The sequence below is a fragment of the Epinephelus lanceolatus genome, chromosome 3, assembly GCF_041903045.1.
Source record: "Epinephelus lanceolatus isolate andai-2023 chromosome 3, ASM4190304v1, whole genome shotgun sequence".
Classification (NCBI taxonomy): domain Eukaryota; kingdom Metazoa; phylum Chordata; class Actinopteri; order Perciformes; family Serranidae; genus Epinephelus; species Epinephelus lanceolatus.
This window is the reverse complement of record NC_135736.1, coordinates 50,636,382-50,654,603: the sequence shown is the minus strand read 5'-3', so window position 1 is coordinate 50,654,603 and position 18,222 is coordinate 50,636,382. Positions and strand designations below refer to the sequence as shown.

The 18,222-nt window shown below is 44.5% G+C and overlaps 2 protein-coding genes across 17 annotated transcripts in view; both read right to left on the bottom strand.

Annotated features, from left to right (window-relative positions):
• Positions 1 to 3,053, bottom strand: part of LOC117256079 (echinoderm microtubule-associated protein-like 6) — a 60,477-nt gene extending 57,424 nt beyond the window's left edge. For all 4 annotated transcript variants that reach the window (XR_013490807.1, XM_033625409.2, XM_033625410.2 and 1 more), the window contains exons 1-2: positions 2,497 to 3,053; positions 878 to 1,295 (exon numbers count right to left, since the gene is read on the bottom strand). Coding sequence is in view for 3 of the 4 variants with exons in the window: in XM_033625409.2 (XP_033481300.1) it covers positions 878 to 1,074 (197 nt within the window). In the remaining variant the exon portion in view is untranslated. The remainder of the gene's footprint in view (positions 1 to 877; positions 1,296 to 2,496) is intronic.
• A 2,742-nt stretch (positions 3,054 to 5,795) lies between these two features.
• Positions 5,796 to 18,222, bottom strand: part of LOC117255886 (spectrin beta chain, non-erythrocytic 1-like) — a 78,530-nt gene continuing 66,103 nt past the window's right edge. For 2 of the 13 annotated variants that reach the window (XM_078166563.1, XM_078166565.1), the window contains 7 exons: positions 17,950 to 18,146; positions 15,725 to 15,837; positions 15,594 to 15,642; positions 12,865 to 13,082; positions 12,617 to 12,790; positions 11,394 to 11,436; positions 5,796 to 9,265 (listed from right to left, as the gene is read on the bottom strand). In XM_078166563.1, the coding sequence (XP_078022689.1) occupies positions 9,050 to 9,265; positions 11,394 to 11,436; positions 12,617 to 12,790; positions 12,865 to 13,082; positions 15,594 to 15,642; positions 15,725 to 15,837; positions 17,950 to 18,146 (1,010 nt within the window). In that variant the 3' untranslated portion in view covers positions 5,796 to 9,049. The remainder of the gene's footprint in view (positions 9,266 to 11,393; positions 11,437 to 12,616; positions 12,791 to 12,864; positions 13,083 to 15,593; positions 15,643 to 15,724; positions 15,838 to 17,949; positions 18,147 to 18,222) is intronic. The other 11 variants (XR_013490817.1, XR_013490813.1, XR_013490808.1 and 8 more) reach the window with 11 other exon arrangements.

Genomic DNA, 18,222 nt, shown 5'->3' with positions numbered 1-18,222 from the left:
GAAAACGATTTTGGCAGCTGCCACAGATAAATCAGTGAATGGAAACATTGCTAAACACATGCTAACGTTATTAGCACAAGCCTATGGCATTTTACATTGTATAAATTAGCCTAGCAGCTAGCAGAGATTTCCTCTGCTCATATTTCAGCCAGGATAAATCACACACAGTGTGTGGAGGCTTTATTGTCTTCACAATTTATTGTTTCTTATCTGTAAAGTTAAAGTAAATCAAAGCTTTGTTTCCACTGAGGGAAATGGTTTCAGCTTACAGAGACAGACAGGAGGTCTGCGTCACTGTGACGTGGAGTCACATCTCTGGGGAGCTGCACGTCAGGCTGCGGCGTAGGGTACGGTGTTGACGCAGAGCCTACAATGTAGGTACAGCATAGATTTGACGCACAAGTATAAATTCCACCAAACGGCAGACCACAGCTGGTGATTGTTGGAACGGCGGACTAACGAACTAAACTACTAACAAGGTTTGGGTGAGTTTTATTTTGTTTCTGTTGAGTTTGAATGAGGTGCGTTTAACCGTGAGAACACTTTTAAAGTAAAGCAACCAGCTGTGAAGCCTTTCAGAGTTTTCTAAAATAAGAATGACTGAGTTATGTCAACATGTTTTTCTTTGTTTGTAAAACTGAACACAACGATGGAGATCTCCTCGTGTATTTATGGACTCAGCTTTGCTCACAATCCTCAGACGGACGAAACTTTTCTTCGATGGACCCATTTCTGCCGCTGGAGGGGTTTTTTTTCTGTCTTTAGTGTAAAAACCAGTTTAGGTTTCTGATCGTTGCAATAGGCCATGAAGGTCGGCACGCCAGTCTTGATTCATATAAAAACACCCCCTGACTCACACCCACCCACCCCTCCTCACCTGATGATGTCATCGTTGTGCCCCAGGTAGAACTTCTGGGTGTGCTCTCGGGTGTTGTAGACCACGCCCACCCCGGCCACGAAGTACACCACCTCTTTCCCTGCGGTGTAGTAGAGGTTGTTTCGACACTGGTGACCTCTGTATCCGTGGATCCACTCCAGCCTCAGCTGGCAGCGCGGCGCCGTCTTATCCGACATGTTGGCTTAAAACTGAAAACTCAACATCAAGTTAAAAATACGAAGAAACCAGGAAGTCTGACGAGCTGTGAGCAGGTCCAAAGCATCTGCTGTGAAGAATCTCTCTGGACGAACACAAAAACACGTGTGTGCATCAGAGTCTGCTGCTGGTCCTAAGGCTGCTGGGAGCTGTAGTCCATCACTGGAGTCTGACATCCAACTGCACTTCCCATAATTCCAACCTGCACCACAAATCAACATCCAAACAAAAATAATTTCAAAGTGCAGAAATGTTTTTCAAACTAACTTTTTTTTTTAATTTTCTTTTTTAAATTTTAAACTACCACAAATTATTCTCCCCCAAAAATAAATCAGTTTCAGAAATGTGCTCACAATGTTTTGTAAGGTCATAAGGTTGTTGCTGTTTGGTTTCACTGCATCTGATTGTTCTAACAATTTCCTAAAATTTTAGATTATTGTAAATTACAACAACCATTTTTTTTCCCCAACTATCACAAATTACACCAATAAAAAAATGTAGGCAGCAGAAACGTTCTCAGAGTATTTTTGTTAGGTTATGAGAATGTTCTTCTGATTTTGGAGTAACAGTTTCATACAATTTCCCCAAATTTGAAATTACTACCACAAATTATTTTCCCAATAAAATAAATTAGGTTTCAGAAACGTTCTCACAATATTTTTGTAAGGTTCTGAAATTGGCGCTGTTTGGTTTCATAGTAACTTTTTTATTTATTTTGTATTACAATTTTCTAAAATATTTAACTACCACAAATTTTATCTCAATAAAAATAATTTTGGTTGCAGAAATGTTCACTGAATATTTTTGTAAGGTTGTGAGTTGGTTTGTTTGGTTTCAGAGCAACATTTTTGTAAAATTTGTAAAATTTTCTAAAATTTTAAACTACTGCAAATTATCCTCCCACTAAAATAAATCAGTTGTAGGTTATGAAATTGTCGCTGTTTGGTTTCACAGGATCTTTTTATTTTGTTATTTTTTAATAATTTCTTAAAATTCTAAACTACTGTAAATTACAACGATCATTTTACCAACTACCACAAATTAAACAAATAAATAAAAATGCAGAAACGTTCTCTGAATGTTTTTGTAAGGTTGAGAGTTTGTTTGGTTTCAGAGCAACATTTTTGTAAAGTTTTAGAAAATTTTAAACCTGCAATTTACAACAACCTTTTTTTCTTACCACAAATTATCCTCCCAATAAAATAAATTAAGTTGAAGAAACGTTCTCAATAAGCACGTAAATTAAGGGTTTCTGCAGATGTTCTGAAATCTGATGGTTGTTGATGTTTCTGCACAGTTTTATTAATGTATTCTTTAATAACTCATCTTCAGGGTTCCCGTGGTTCCTCCAGCTGGCAGCACTTACGGGAACATTTTTAATGACAGACACGTTGTGCACGAACCTTTTGGGAACGTTGCTCCAACTAATGACCCAAACCGGAACATTCCCAGGATGTTCTCTGAAGGTAGAGGAAGGTGTTGGTGTTTGCTGAGAAGGTCACTGTGGGAGAGAAATAGAAACCGTGTTGGGAGCGCATGTCAGGATATCGACCCAGCCTTCAGCGGGACCATGAGGACTACACTGTCCGTCCTTCTGACCGATGTTCCGGTCGCACCGGGGACAAATTAACCGTCACTTCATTTAACGGAATCCACAAACGGAGCGTCTGAAGGCGGATATGATAGAAAATCCCTCCGCTGACTCCCGCCGCCGTCTGTTCGCTGTTTCCAGTTAAAATCCGGAGATTACAGCGCCGATTTATCACCGTCAGTCCGCAACATCCACACCACCGACACCGGCTGCACCTGCTCCTGCAGGCCGGCCAAGAGACGCTTCAACCCGGCAGAGACCCGCAGCGGCACCCCGGCTCAGAAACAGCCCAGAAAACGCACGAATATGAAGGAAAGTCGGGATATTAACGGGAATCCCGGGGATCACTGACAGCGGCAGAGCGGAAAGAATTACCACCGACACTTCCTGTTGGAATTTTCAAAATAAAGTTTTACTGTCAGCGTTTTTTTTAGCCTATGTTTATCTCGACGACAACGTGAATTATTTAATCTTTGTAATGACCGTTTCCAACAGAGGTCTCTGCAGAGGACAACACAGCTGTCTTTTTAAGTTCAATAAATTACAGTCTCCGGTCTGTGGACACACATTTGTCCCAAAAATATGTGTGTGTGTGTTTAATCTGTGATCATGAGACACTTCCACACATATTAAACAGTGTGTGTGAAATACAAATCTGCGAGCATGAAATCAAATGATCTGTTTCCTCTGTTTATAATTGATATAAATGTGTTCAGATTTGTATCATTTATGGTCTTTGTTTGCAGCTGCGTTTTATATTTGCAAAGTAGTTTTTTGAGTTTACATATCGCTGGTTTTGTATTTAATGTTGTGTTGTATTTGTGTTTAATATTTACAGATTACACATTAAATCGCTGACTGTTGATCTGTTCACACAAAATAACACTGAGACACATCTGTCTCCATTTCAGTCCGCTAGATAAAGACTGTGTGGCAGTAAAACATGTTAACAAGATTAATTTTGACAGTGATTCTTTATTTTATTTCGAAGCCTAATACATGACTTCCGGTTTCCTTCGCGCTGACTTTCGCGAGCTTCCCGCCGCTGTCAGAGCAGCAGGTCAGGTGCGGTTTTAGCGCACCAACGGAGGTCCGCGCGAGCGCAGCGGCTTCATGAATCAGACTCAGCGCGTCACTCTGTGCTCAGGAGCCCGCGGTGCATGATGGGAGGTGTAGTGTAGAGCTCCTCTCTGACAGGAACAGAGCCACGTCACATTCAGTCCTTATTAAACATGATCACTGCTGATATTTAAACATCATCTTTATCTTCAGACTTCTGGAACCTTTCAGCTCTGCAGGTCTTAAACATGTTTTGAATTCATTCATAGTTTCACAGGTTTTAATTGTTTTTAGTTCTGTTTGATATTTACGTGAACGTGTTTGAGACCAGAACAGACTCATTCTGTACGAAACCAACGTGACGACAAATTGTCGTCTGACAGCTTCAGTTACCTTCAGTGTTTCATCCCCATCTTGTCCTGAGGATCCTCCAGAATCCTGTTGATGCTCCAGGACCCTAAGGATGCTCCAGAATCCTGAAGACACTCCAGGACCCTAAGGATGCTCCAGAATCCTGAGGACACTCCAGGACCCTATGGATGCTCCAGAATCCTGTTGATGCTCCAGAATCCTGAGGATACTCCAGGACCCTAAGGATGCTCCAGAATCCTGAGGATGCTCCAGGACCCTAAAGATGCTCCAGAATCCTGAGGATCCTCCAGAATCCTGAGGATGCTCCAGGACCCTAAGGATGCTCCAGAATCCTGTTGATGCTCCAGAATCCTGAGGACACTCCAGGACCCTATGGATGCTCCAGAATCCTTTGGATCCTCCAGAATCCTAAGGATGCTCCAGAATCCAGTTGATGCTCGAGAATCCTGAGGACACTCCAGGACCCTAAGGATGCTCCAGAATCCTGAGGACACTCCAGGACCCTACGGATGCTCCAGAATCCTGAGGACACTCCAGGACCCTATGGATGCTCCAGAATCCTGAGGATCCTCCAGAATCCTGAGGATGCTCCAGGACCCTACGGATGCTCCAGAATCCTGTTGATGCTCCAGAATCCTGAGGACACTCCAGGACCCTAAGGATGCTCGAGAATCCTGAGGATGCTTCAGGACCCTACGGATGCTCCAGAATCCTGAGGACACTCCAGGACCCTATGGATGCTCCAGAATCCTGAGGATCCTCCAGAATCCTGAGGACACTCCAGGACTCTAAGGATGCTCGAGAATCCTGAGGATGCTTCAGGACCCTACGGATGCTCCAGAATCCTGAGGACACTCCAGGACCCTGAGGATGCTCCAAAATCCTGAAGACACTCCAGGACCCTGAGGATGCTCCAGAATCCCGAGGGCACTACAGAATCCTAAGGAAGCTACAGAATTCTCAGAACCTTCCAGGTCCCTCATGATGCTCCAGAATCCCGAGAACACTCCAGGACCCTGGGGAAGCTACAGAATTCTTAGAACCCTCCAGAATCCTGAAGACACTCCAGGACCCTGAGGATGCTCCAGAATCCTGAGGACACTACAGAATCCTAAGGAAGCTACAGAATTCTCAGAACCCTCCAGAATCCTGCGGACAGTCCAGAATCCTGAGGACCCTCCAGAATCCCAAGAACCCTCCAGGACCCTGAGGACGCTCAAGAACCCTAAGGATGCTCCAGAATCCTGAAGACACTCCAGGACCCTAAGGAAGCTACAAAATTCTCAGAACCCTCCAAGACCCTGAGGATGCTCCAGAATCCTGAAGACACTCCAGGACCCTGAGGACCCTCCAGAACCCTGAGGTCACTCCAGAATCCCGAGAACCCTGCAGGACCCTGAGGACACTACAGAATCCTAAGGATGCTCCAAAATCCTGTGGACGCTCTAGGACCCTGAGGTCCCTCCAGAATCCTGAGGACCCTTCAGGACCCTGAGGACCCTCTAGGACCTGTACCGTTACATAATCCTGACGACCCTCGAGGACCTGTAAATCTGTAACAGAGAAGAACTCTGGTTTCAGTTCCCTCCCCCTCTGTAAGGTTCTGTGTAGATTACTGATTAGTTTGTGGGGGTCAGAGGAAGCAGAGACATCTGTAAAAGGACGACACAACAGGAAGTGTAAAGTTTAAAAGCTTTAATGACATCGCACATATCTGACAGAGAGCTTTAAAGTCTACAGGTGCAGTTTCATACATGAGAAAAGCCTTTATGGTCTGACGTCAGCTTAAATATTCAGCTTCTTCTTCTTCATTCCTATAGATGTAGTTCTGATTGTGCAGTAAGATGGCGTTAACTTCCATACATGTTCAGTACAATAGATATACAGCGACGGAGCGACACGAGTATCAAAGAGCAGAAAATCTGAACGCAGCGCAAAGAGCCGACGACAAGCAAGCAACCGTCATTAGTCCAGAACCAGAGTTCCCCTACAGTCCACCACCTACAGTCTACAGTCCACCACCTACAGTCCACCACCTACAGTCCATTACCTACAGTCTACAGTCCACCACCACCAGTCCACTACCTACAGTCCACTACCTACAGTCCACTACCTACAGTCTGCAGTCCTCCACCTACAGTCTACAGTCCACTACCTACAGTCTACAGTCCACTACCTACAGTCTACAGTCCACCACCTTCAGTCCACTACCTACAGTCCACTACCTACAGTCTACAGTCCACCACCACCAGTCTACAGTCCACCACCTACAGTCCACCACCTAGTCTGCAGTCCTCCACCTACAGTCTACAGTCCACCACCACCAGTCCACTACCTTCAGTCTACAGTCCACCACCTACAGTCTACAGTCCACCACCTACAGTCCACCACCTTCAGTCTACAGTCCACCACCTACAGTCCACCACCTTCAGTCTACAGTCCACCACCTTCAGTCTACAGTCCACCACCTACAGTCCACCACCTTCAGTCTACAGTCCACCACCTACAGTCCACCACCTACAGTCTACAGTCCACCACCTACAGTCCACCACCTTCAGTCTACAGTCCACCACCTACAGTCCACCACCTACAGTCTACAGTCCACCACCTACAGTCTACAGTCCACCACCTACAGTCCACCACCTTCAGTCTACAGTCCACCACCTACAGTCCATCACCTACAGTCTACAGTCCACCACCTACAGTCCACCACCTACAGTCTACAGTCCACCACCTACAGTCCACCACCTTCAGTCTACAGTCCACCACCTACAGTCCACCACCTACAGTCCACCACCTACAGTCTACAGTCCACCACCTACAGTCCACCACCTACAGTCCATCACCTACAGTCTACAGTCCACCACCTACAGTCCATCACCTACAGTCTACAGTCCACCACCTACAGTCCACCACCTACAGTCCACAACCTACAGTCTACAGTCCACCACCTACAGTCCACCACCTTCAGTCCACCACCTACAGTCCATCACCGAACACCGACGCTTGTTTATTTTACACACTGACCTCTTCCATTGGAAACAGACCACAACCAAAGAAAAAGAAAAGGACCCAAAATGGAGAGTTTGAATTTACGGTGTGTGTTTCAGGCGACGCTCTGAGCCTGATGAAGCATGCAAGTGGACATTTCTACATCATACACCTCCTCCAAGGTGATTGGCTGTTTTGAGGACAAAAAAAATGGCTGCGGAGTGGCAGAGGACGTAAAGTTAAAATAACAAAACAAAATGCACTATTGGTCCAATTTCTCAACGGCAGAGGAAGAACGTAGGTTGTCTCTGACGACACCCTCACAAAACTGAGGAATTAACTCAGACCTGTTTCAAAAAAGTACAAAAATAACAAAGACTTAACAAAAATTTAAAAAATCAAACAACGTTAAAAAACAAACATCAAAGAAAAATGAGTGTGTGGTCCCTGCTGACATCACCAAGACAGAGCGAGATGTGGCGACGCCTTCAGTTTAGACGTTGTGAACAAAAAGCGGTTCATCGTCGGTGCACCAACAAACCACAGAGCTGAGCATGATTCTGTCAAAATGTTGTGAAGAATCAGCGGTTCATCATCTACAAACTGACGAACCAATGAAGTGACAAAGGACAGAGCAAGAGGCGGTGTCCCCTTCGGTTTAGAATTTGTGAAGAGACAGTGGTTCATCGTCGACAAACTAACAAACCACAGAGTGAGAGCCGAGGCTTATTCTATCAAGATGTCGTAAAAAAACAGTGGTTCATTGTCGACAAACTGACGAACCGACCAACTGACATAAAGAAAAGCAAGAGACGCCATCACCTTTAATCTGATGAGCCTTAAAGCGAGCACAGAGGCGGATTCTGCCAAGACAGTGTGAAGAAACAGCGATTCGTCGCCCTCAAACCGACAAACCAACAAATCGACAAACAACAGCACGAAAGCGACAGTTTCTGTCAAGATGTTGTGATTAATGAGCAATTTGTTGTTGACAATCAGAACAAAAATGGCTGCAGCTTTGCGGTTACATCATTAAGTCTAAACCCGAGCAGTAACATCACAACTTATGAACAGAAACCGCCAGCATTCTCATTCCTCAGTGGCTTGTCAGTTACATCACAATGTCTGAACTAAAGACAGCTCTCTCACTCTCAGGCACAGCGTCGCCTCGCCACCCGAACGGACAACCACGAGAAAAACAATCAAACCAGAAATATTAAAAAACAGAAGGAAGAAAACAAAAACTGCTTTGAAAATAAACAAACAACCCGCTGTCGCGCTTTGGTGAAACTTTTCAGTTTTCTGCTCCTCGCTTGAACCTCCTCAGCCGTCAGCCTCTGTCATTGGCTGTTCAGTAGTGACGTCATCACCAGCTTTGTATGTTTATGTGTAACGCCCTTTATGGCGCTCTGGGAAGTTTGCTGAAAACCTCCAGATGTAAAAATTGCACACGTTAACGGCTGCGGTGTTTCACACGTAATTCATCTGAGCAGAAATTGTCACAATCTGTGATGTTGTGTCTGACGTGCAAATGTTGCTTCAGTCTCTGCAAACATCGTCTCACAGATGTCGTCTCACAGACGTCTGCAGCTGTGAGAAACTGAAGGTTGTAACAGTGAGCGATGGTGAGCAGGAACAGGAAATGTCGGAGGGTTAACGGCTGCTAAAGTTAGCATCGTGAGTCGAACTTTACGAAGGTCTCATCAGAGCGAGAGGTTTGGTGACAACGCTGCCCTAATGAACAGCGCCAGAGACGTTTCTCTGGTGAGGACCTTCATGAAGCTGAATGCAGCTCAGACCAGGACGGACGCTCTGAAGCAGGTTCCAGTTCTTTCAGTTTCCTGATGAAGGTGATGAGAAGCTAAATGTAACGCGTCCTGCGTCAGAGCGTGCGTCACGATATGACTGAAGCGGTTTCACCAAAGCGCCTCGTGTTTGATGTTCTATTGTTTCTTCTTGCTGAACAGACTGAAGCGTTTCTCCTTCTCCTTCTCTTTGTCCTTCTCCCTCTTCCCGGGACTCGACTCGGTGGTGAGCGTGACGGCGGCCGGCAGTGTCTGAGCGCGCCCAGACACTGGCGTGCCAGGGTTGCTGCCCTGGACGTCGGATCGGTCGACGCTGGCATTCAGGATGGCCTGGATCCAGGTGCTCATCTCCTCCTGCAGGGGGCGACACAGTACAGTTACCCAAGTACGGTAGTAAAGTACAACTCTGAGGTACCTGTACTTCAGGATTTCTGTTTTCTGCTGCTTTACACTCCTGCAGAGAGAAGTACTGGACTTTATACTGCACTACATTACTCTGATTACTTTAGATTATTGATACAAAATATAATCAATAATCAGTGCTGATGTGTCATTAGAGATGAATCCACTCAGCAGGATATAAAGTCGTTAACATGAGCTCCACCTTCAGCAGCTGATCATCACATTCATACATCAGTTACATCATGTAGAGTATTCTGCTGAAGGAGTACTGTTACTGCACGTACTTTAAGTACATGATGATACTTTAGTACTTTAAGGAAAGTAGAGTATTGGATGCAGGTATTTCTACTCTGTGGTGTTAGTACTTTTACTTCTGAGTAGAACATACAGTACAGGCCAAAAGTTTGGACACACCTTCTCATTCAATGCGTTTTCTTTATTTTCATGACTATTTACATTGCAGATTCTCACTGAAGGCATCAAAACTATGAATGAACACATGTGGAGTTATGTACTTAACAAAAAAAGGTGAAATAACTGAAAACATGTTTTATATTCTAGTTTCTTCAAAATAGCCACCCTTTGCTCTGATTACTGCTTTGCACACTCTTGGCATTCTCTCCATGAGCTTCAAGAGGTAGTCACCTGAAATGGTTTTCCAACAGTCTTGAAGGAGTTCCAGAGGTGTTTAGCACTTGTTGGCCCCTTTGCCTTCACTCTGCGGTCCAGCTCACCCCAAACCATCTGGATTGGGTTCAGGTCCGGTGACTGTGGAGGCCAGGTCATCTGCCGCAGCACTCCATCACTCTCCTTCTTGGTCAAATAGCCCTTACACAGCCTGGAGGTGTGTTTGGGGTCATTGTCCTGTTGAAAAATAAATGATCGTCCAACTAAACGCAAACCGGATGGGATGGCATGTCGCTGCAGGATGCTGTGGTAGCCATGCTGCTTCAGTGTGCCTTCAATTTTGAATAAATCCCCAACAGTGTCACCAGCAAAACACCCCCACACCATCACACCTCCTCCTCCATGCTTCACAGTGGGAACCAGGCATGTGGAATCCATCCGTTCACCTTTTCTGCGTCTCACAAAGACACGGCGCTTGGAACCAAAGATCTCAAATTTGGACTCATCAGACCAAAGCACAGATTTCCACTGGTCTAATGTCCATTCCTTGTGTTTCTTGGCCCAAACAAATCTCTTCTGCTTGTTGCCTCTCCTTAGCAGTGGTTTCCTAGCAGCTATTTGACCATGAAGGCCTGATTGGCGCAGTCTCCTCTTAACAGTTGTTCTAGAGATGGGTCTGCTGCTAGAACTCTGTGTGGCATTCATCTGGTCTCTGATCTGAGCTGCTGTTAACTTGCCATTTCTGAGGCTGGTGACTCGGATGAACTTATCCTCAGAAGCAGAGGTGACTCTTGGTCTTCCTTTCCTGGGTCGGTCCTCATGTGTGCCAGTTTCGTTGTAGCGCTTGATGGTTTTTGCGACTCCACTTGGGGACACATTTAAAGTTTTTGCAATTTTCCGGACTGACTGACCTTCATTTCTTAAAGTAATGATGGCCACTGGTTTTTCTTTAGTTAGCTGATTGGTTCTTGCCATAATATGAATTTTAACAGTTGTCCAATAGGGCTGTCGGCTGTGTATTAACCTGACTTCTGCACAACACAACTGATGGTCCCAACCCCATTGATAAAGCAAGAAATTCCACTAATTAACCCTGATAAGGCACACCTGTGAAGTGGAAACCATTTCAGGTGACTACCTCTTGAAGCTCATGGAGAGAATGCCAAGAGTGTGCAAAGCAGTAATCAGAGCAAAGGGTGGCTATTTTGAAGAAACTAGAATATAAAACATGTTTTCAGTTATTTCACCTTTTTTTGTTAAGTACATAACTCCACATGTGTTCATTCATAGTTTTGATGCCTTCAGTGAGAATCTACAATGTAAATAGTCATGAAAATAAAGAAAACGCATTGAATGAGAAGGTGTGTCCAAACTCTTGGCCTGTACTGTATATATATATCATAAAAAAAAACAGAAGTTTGTTTTCATGTGAAAGAAAAATAATTTGACGTACTTCATCTTTGGCTTGGAACAGATACTCGTTTCCATCGGTGAGTCTGAAACACAGAGGAAGACGGTCAGTGAAGTTTCATCCTGAGGCACAACAGAAACAACTTCCACCACTGACAGTGGTCAGTGTTGACTTATTTCCTGACAGCAGTCAAAGAGGAGAACATCAGCTGATGAATCAGTGGAGCACTAACACTTCTACACACAGCCCCAAGAGCTTCACACGGCAAAACTGAAACAACATATTAATAAATATATAATCATTGATAGATAAAATGTTGCAAGACTGAAAATTACAAAAATTAAATGTTAGAAATTAATAAATGTCAATCAGGAACAAAAGAATGAGAAGAATTTTATTTACTCGTCATCTGACAGCTGATGTGAGCAGTGATTCATAATTACAGTGACTGATTAACTGAATGATAAATAACTGTGTGTAGCTGTCAGGGTATGAAATTAACAAAATATTTTGGGGGCAATTTTGGTCCCCATGGTCTCAAAAATGGGGACATTTTCAAAATGTTTGGGGGCCATCAAAAAATTGTAATTATGTTCTAAAAAAGCAAAACCAACTAAGATAGTGTCTTCACTCTTCAGTAGAAACCACTATAAATGAAATAAATAATGGGTTATATAAAGTTATGGTTGCAAAATATCACTCAGATTTCCTATAATTCAACCAGTTTAAATGTGATGATTTAACCATTAATCTACTGATAGCAGTGCTAATGTTTCACCACATTACAGTTACTTTTACTGTTAAAAAGGCCAAATTACTATAAATTCCTTAGATGCAGTCCTGGAAGTAAGTTAACTTAAAATTTAACATTCATTCTACCTTAATTTTTCATTAATTTGTCATTGTGTCGACACAGATCACCCAAGAAATGGTTAATTTATATTTATGGTACAGCAAAGCCCCCTCCCCTTCTCTGTCAGATTACTCTCACGTAATCAGTGCAGTCTCGTTGATTATGTCTGGAAAATGAGTTGTAGACATGACGGTAAATTAATTTAATGAAAATAAAATTATACTTTAATGTCAGATTATAATACTGTTAAAAATATAAATACATATAGTTGTTTCGAAAACCTGGGGGCAATTTTGGCCCCCGGAACATGGCTTTTGGGGGCATTCTTGGATAAATTGTGGGCCAAATGGCCCTTGCTAATTTCTGACACTGGTAGCTGTGTTGAGTCTGATCTGAGGTCTGCTTCTCGTACCGCAGTTTGAAGACGTGTTTCTTCTTCTTGTAGTCTGAAGCCACGTCACATGACGCCTCCTTCAGGCTGATGGGTACCTCGCCGTGGTACGGGACTCCCTGAGCCGCCGCCTTGCTGTCCTTATAGAAACCCATCTCCTGGTAATTGATGACACAGTACACATTGTGCCACGACCTGCCAATCAGAGAGCAGCAGGGTCAGGTAATGAACGCAGGAGTGAGACGTCTGCTGCGGCAGAGGATCTTTACCTGTTTGACGCCTTCTTGTTGTGCCCTTCCCACTCGTGTTTGCGGTGCAGCAGCCCCTCCAGCTGCGAGGACGAGCTCAAGTCCTGGTTCTTGGAGGGCAGCGTGGACGACTGGTTGGTCTTATTCTTCCTGCCGGGTGTTGGCGAGGTGCCGGGGCTCGGCTCCTTGGAGCTCCGCTCGGCCACGCCGTTCACTAGATCTCCAGCGTCCACCCCGTCCTGACCAGGACGCACACAAAGACGGGATCAGTGTCAAGCTAATCTAAGTCTCTTAGACAAATCATGGTTTTCTTGTTGTTTGATGGAGGGATATCAGAGAGGTGTCAGGTTCATGGACATGTTCCCGACAGGTGAGCGCAGGTATGCAGCAAACAGACGGCGTTAGCTTCAGTGGAAGTGTTAAAGATTAAAGATGGAAAATAAATGTTTGGGGCAAGAGCTTGTTTGCAATCACATGACTATTATGAGGTGCAAAATTCTGATGGAGGACAGGAAGTGACAAATCCATTTCCTGTGTGTCCTGTTGAATAAAGAGGAAGGTGATGACGTAAAAGTGATAGATGAAGCAGCAGGCAGCAGATATCAGCAGGAAACTCAAACTCATGTTGGATGTGATCCGTATGAAGATTACAACTTGACTGACTGGCCAACTGTGAACAAAATCATCATTACAAATGGCCTCGACCTCCACACCTCAAAACGTTACGAATGTTTCACCGCCATGAAAGTGTAGAAAAGTTTAATGGACTGTAACTGCTTTGAGTGCAGTTTGGTTGACGACTGGCACAACTGACGACTTGTTTGTTGTTGTGTGAGTAAAAGTGGTCGAGTAGAACTGCCGTTATATTTCATCTCTGTACATGGATGGACCGCTGTCAGGCTAACGTTACGAGCTAACTTTAGCAACTGTTTTCTACCTATTAGGTCAACTGTTCCCAGAGGTCTGGTGAAACGCTGTCAGGCTAACGTTACGAGCTAACATTTTGTCCGAAAATATGCACAAATACGGACAAAATGAATGCAGAGTACGGACAGAGGGTCGGTCGATCTCTGTATCGAACGTTGAGCATCAATGAGCGCCCACAAGTCTGTGCAGTCTGATGAGTCACAATGAACAGATCACAGACGGACTCTTACTGATGATCCGGCTGATCAATAATCTGTCGCTGATCAGATGGATTTTGGGCAGTTCGGACAATTTGGTCGTCTGTCTGCAGTTTCAGCTGTTCTGAGACTTCCAACATGAACCGTACGTTCGTACCTCTGCAGTCTGTTTGACAAGGCCACGCTGTGTTTCTCTTTTCTTTGTCAACACTGTTGAAGACGTGGCCATCTTGTTTGAACAGAACCTTATCCACCTTATTTTCAAACACGGAAGTAAATAGTGATCAACTTCCGTTTTTTTGTGCGTGACTTCCGGTCAGCCGCTTTCCTTCATGCTTTCCCTTACCGGAGCTAACGGTGCAAGCTAATTTTTTTTCAATTTTCAGTTGTTTATGTTATTCAATCAGTTAGTTAGTTAGTTAGTTAGTTAGTTAGTCTGTGTATTTTGTATAACGTTAGATAACTGTGCCCACGTTTCCTTTATAACGGAAATTTATTCCCTCTAAACGCGAATAAATCGCACGTCAATCATAAACTATGAACCAAAAAAGCACAATCTATCCCGAGTGAGACAAACTGCTTGATCCCCGTCTCCAGTGTACCAGCAGAGAACCTGCAGAACCGAATCAGTGAAAAAACACAGCGGGCTACACAGCCTCTCTACCTGAGCAGCTGAAGCTGTGGCTCACACCCTCGACACACAGACACACAGACGGTGCTTCTGCATGCCAGCCACACGTGTGCACAACTGTGAGAAATAAATATGTGAGGTGTACGCTGCTTTTCTATCTTTTTTCCCTTTTCTTTCTTTCTTTCTCTCTGTCAGCGACATACACTCCTAACACAGGACGGGTTGTTTTTATTGACTGAGTTGATCGGCTCTGATAGCACCTGAATCAGCATGTACGCATCAACCATCCAGCCGTTACAACATGATTGAGCTAGCAAAGCAGTTTTGTGTTGCTATGTGTGGTATTTATTCAGTTTTGGGAAATCACGATGTCTAGAAAGCATCAGTGGCTGCAGCTGACAGGGACAGCTAACGTTAACACTAGCAGCAAAGCTAACATCAGGATCGTCATCCGTTAAAAGCCTCCCGTTGTCAGATACGACATGAAACTACTCCAGTTAGCTCAATCATGTTGTAACTAAGACATCCGCTGGAGAAAATATTTTTTTCACGGGCCACTTTGTGAGTTTAGTGAGTTATTACAGACACGGCTAACGGCTAAAAGCTAACAGCTAACGGTTAGCCCAGCTAATCTACGATAACCATGTTATTAATTACACACAGAGAAAATACTAATGTTTGTTCAGTCATTGTGTTTATAGACTTTACAAACATCAGATTAGTCTAAACGGTGATATAGTGACGTGAAAAATATGATATATACATATATATAGCTAAACTCAGCAAGGTAAACAACAAGACGATTCCCATTTACACAGTGGTAAGAGTGCTGGACCGGAAGTGTCGCACAAAAAAACGGAAGCTGGCTGCGTTCTGTTTTGCCTCCGTGTTTCCGTGAAAAATAAGGTGGATTGATCTTGTTTCATTGTGATGTCGCAGCCAATCACCTGATTAATCAGATGAATAATAAGGCTGTAGGTGTGATGGTTACTGACCCGAGGAGAGTCCTGGTCTGATGGGAGTCCGTTCTGAGTGACGACTCCGCTGGAGAGACGCAGAAACAGATGGAGTTACTTCACTGATCTCAGAGCTGCAGACACATGAACACATCTTAAACTGATGTCACCTCTGCTGCTGCTGCTGAGTCTCCTCCTGCTGAACCACAGCCGGCTCTGGAGATGGAGGCTTCCTCATCCTCTCCTCCTCCTCCTGCTGCCTCCTCACCTCCAACAGCTCCAGCTGGAACACAGAAAGACGGATGGACAGACAGACAGACAGTTGTGATGGCTGGAAAGAAAAATGTCAGACTGTTCAGATGGAGACAAAACCAGCTGACATGATCTTATAGATAGTAAAAACTGGAGAGAAGTGTTTCTTCTTGAAGCTCATTTATTCATATTTATTTCTGATACAAAATCAAAAAATCAAAATTCTAAACAACACAGTAATATTTGATAAGAATCTGTCCTTTAACTCCCATATAACTTCATGGACTGCGTTCTTTCATCTGCGTAATAATGTAAATATGATCCTGTCCCAAAAAGATGCAGAAAAATTGGTCCATGCTTTTGTTACCTCAAGGCTGGATTACTGTAACTCTCTATTATCAGGTAGCTCTAGTAAGTCCTTAAAAACTCTCCAGCTAATTCAGAATGCAGCAGCACGTGTACTAACAGGAACTAAGAAACGAGATCATATTTCTCCTGTTTTAGCTTCTCTGCACTGGCTCCCTGTAAAATCCAGAATGGAATTTAAAATCCTACTGTTAACTTATAAAGCTCTAAATGGTCAAGCTCCGTCATATCTTAGAGAGCTCATAGTGCCATATTATCCCACCAGAACACTGCGCTCTGAGAACGCAGGGTTACTCGTGGTCCCTAAAGTCTCCAAAAGTAGATCAGGAGCCAGAGCCTTCAGCTATCAGACTCCTCTCCTGTTGAATCATCTTCCTGTTACGGTCCGGGAGGCAGACACCGTCTCCACATTTAAGACTAGACTTAAGACTTTCCTCTTTGATAAAGCTTATAGTTAGGGCTGGCTCAGGCTTGCCCTGTACCAGCCCCTAGTTAGGCTGACTTAGGCCTAGTCTGCCGGAGGACCCCCCTATAATACACCGGGCACCTTCTCTCTCTCCCTCTCTCTCTCTCCTTCTCTCTCTCTCTCTCTCTCTCTCTCTCTCTCGTATTCTATTACTGCATCTTGCTAACTCGGCCATTCTGGATGTCACTAACTCGGCTTCTTCTCCGGAGCCTTTGTGCTCCACTGTCTCTCAGATTAACTCATATCACAGCGGTGCCTGGACAGCGTGACGTGTGTGGTTGTGCTGCTGCCGTGGTCCTGCCAGATGCCTCCTGCTGCTGCTGCCATCATTAGTCAATAGTCATACTTCTACTGTTATTATACACATATGACTATTGTCACACATGTATACTGCCAGATATTAATACATACTTTCAACATATTGTACCACAGTAGCCAGAACTATAACTATAATATTATTACTTTCATTAATGTTGTTGTAAGCTACTGTCATTACCTGCATCTCTCTCTCTCTCTCTCTCTCTCTCTCTCTCTCTCTGTCTCATTGTGTCATACGGATTACTGTTAATTTATTATGCTGATCTGTTCTGTACGACATCTATTGCACGTCTGTCCGTCCTGGAAGAGGGATCCCTCCTCAGTTGCTCTTCCTGAGGTTTCTACTGTTTTTTGGGGAGTTTTTCCTGATCAGCTGTGAGGGTCTTAAGGACAGAGGGATGTCGTATGCTGTAAAGCCCTGTGAGGCAAATTGTGATTTGTGATGTTGGGCTTTATAAATAAAATTGATTGAAATTGAATTGATTGATTTTAGTTAGGGCTGGCTCAGGCTTGCCTTGGATCAGCACCTAGTTAGGCCAATATAGACCTAGTCTTCCAGTGGACCTCCTATAATCCAGGGAGGTCCTTCTCTCCTCTCCAGGGACAGAGCGATGTTTGTTGTAGTGAAGTTGTGATTTGTGATGTTGCGCTTTATAAATAAAGTTGAATTGAATTGAGAAACAAACACAGACAGAAGATAAAGAACAGACTTGAAATGATTTCTAAATGATCCTTAATGTTTCCACATGAAGAGCAGAAACTGTCAGCGCCCTCTTCAGATATTCAGGAAACTCAGAATATTCTGCTGCTGATCAGAACATGTGGTACCTGATGGGATGACAAGCTGAGTCCTAATCATTTCACACTTCCTGTATCGACAGACGGATAGTGAGTCACGTCAGCGCCGTCACTGACGTGAGGAGAATTTGGTTCAATCTGAGGACGGATTTAAACTCTGTGTTTCTGCTGTATAAAACGTCCCTCCCTGCTCACCGTAGTCAGCCTCTCCAGAGCAGAGAAGCGCTCCTCCCAGGTGGCGGCGGACTTCTCGAAGGCCTCGTGGCGTTTGATAAGCTTCTCCACCTCGTCCACACTCTGACCCATCTCCCTGCTGGACAGGTAGGGCTCCTGACCCAGCAGCCACGCCTCTGCCACGCCGGCATCCCGCGAGAACTGGTGCACCTCCAGGACTGCAGGGGAGGAGGACACAGGGAGGAGGACACAGAGGGGAGGACATGGGGGGACGGGCAGAAGAAGACACAGGGG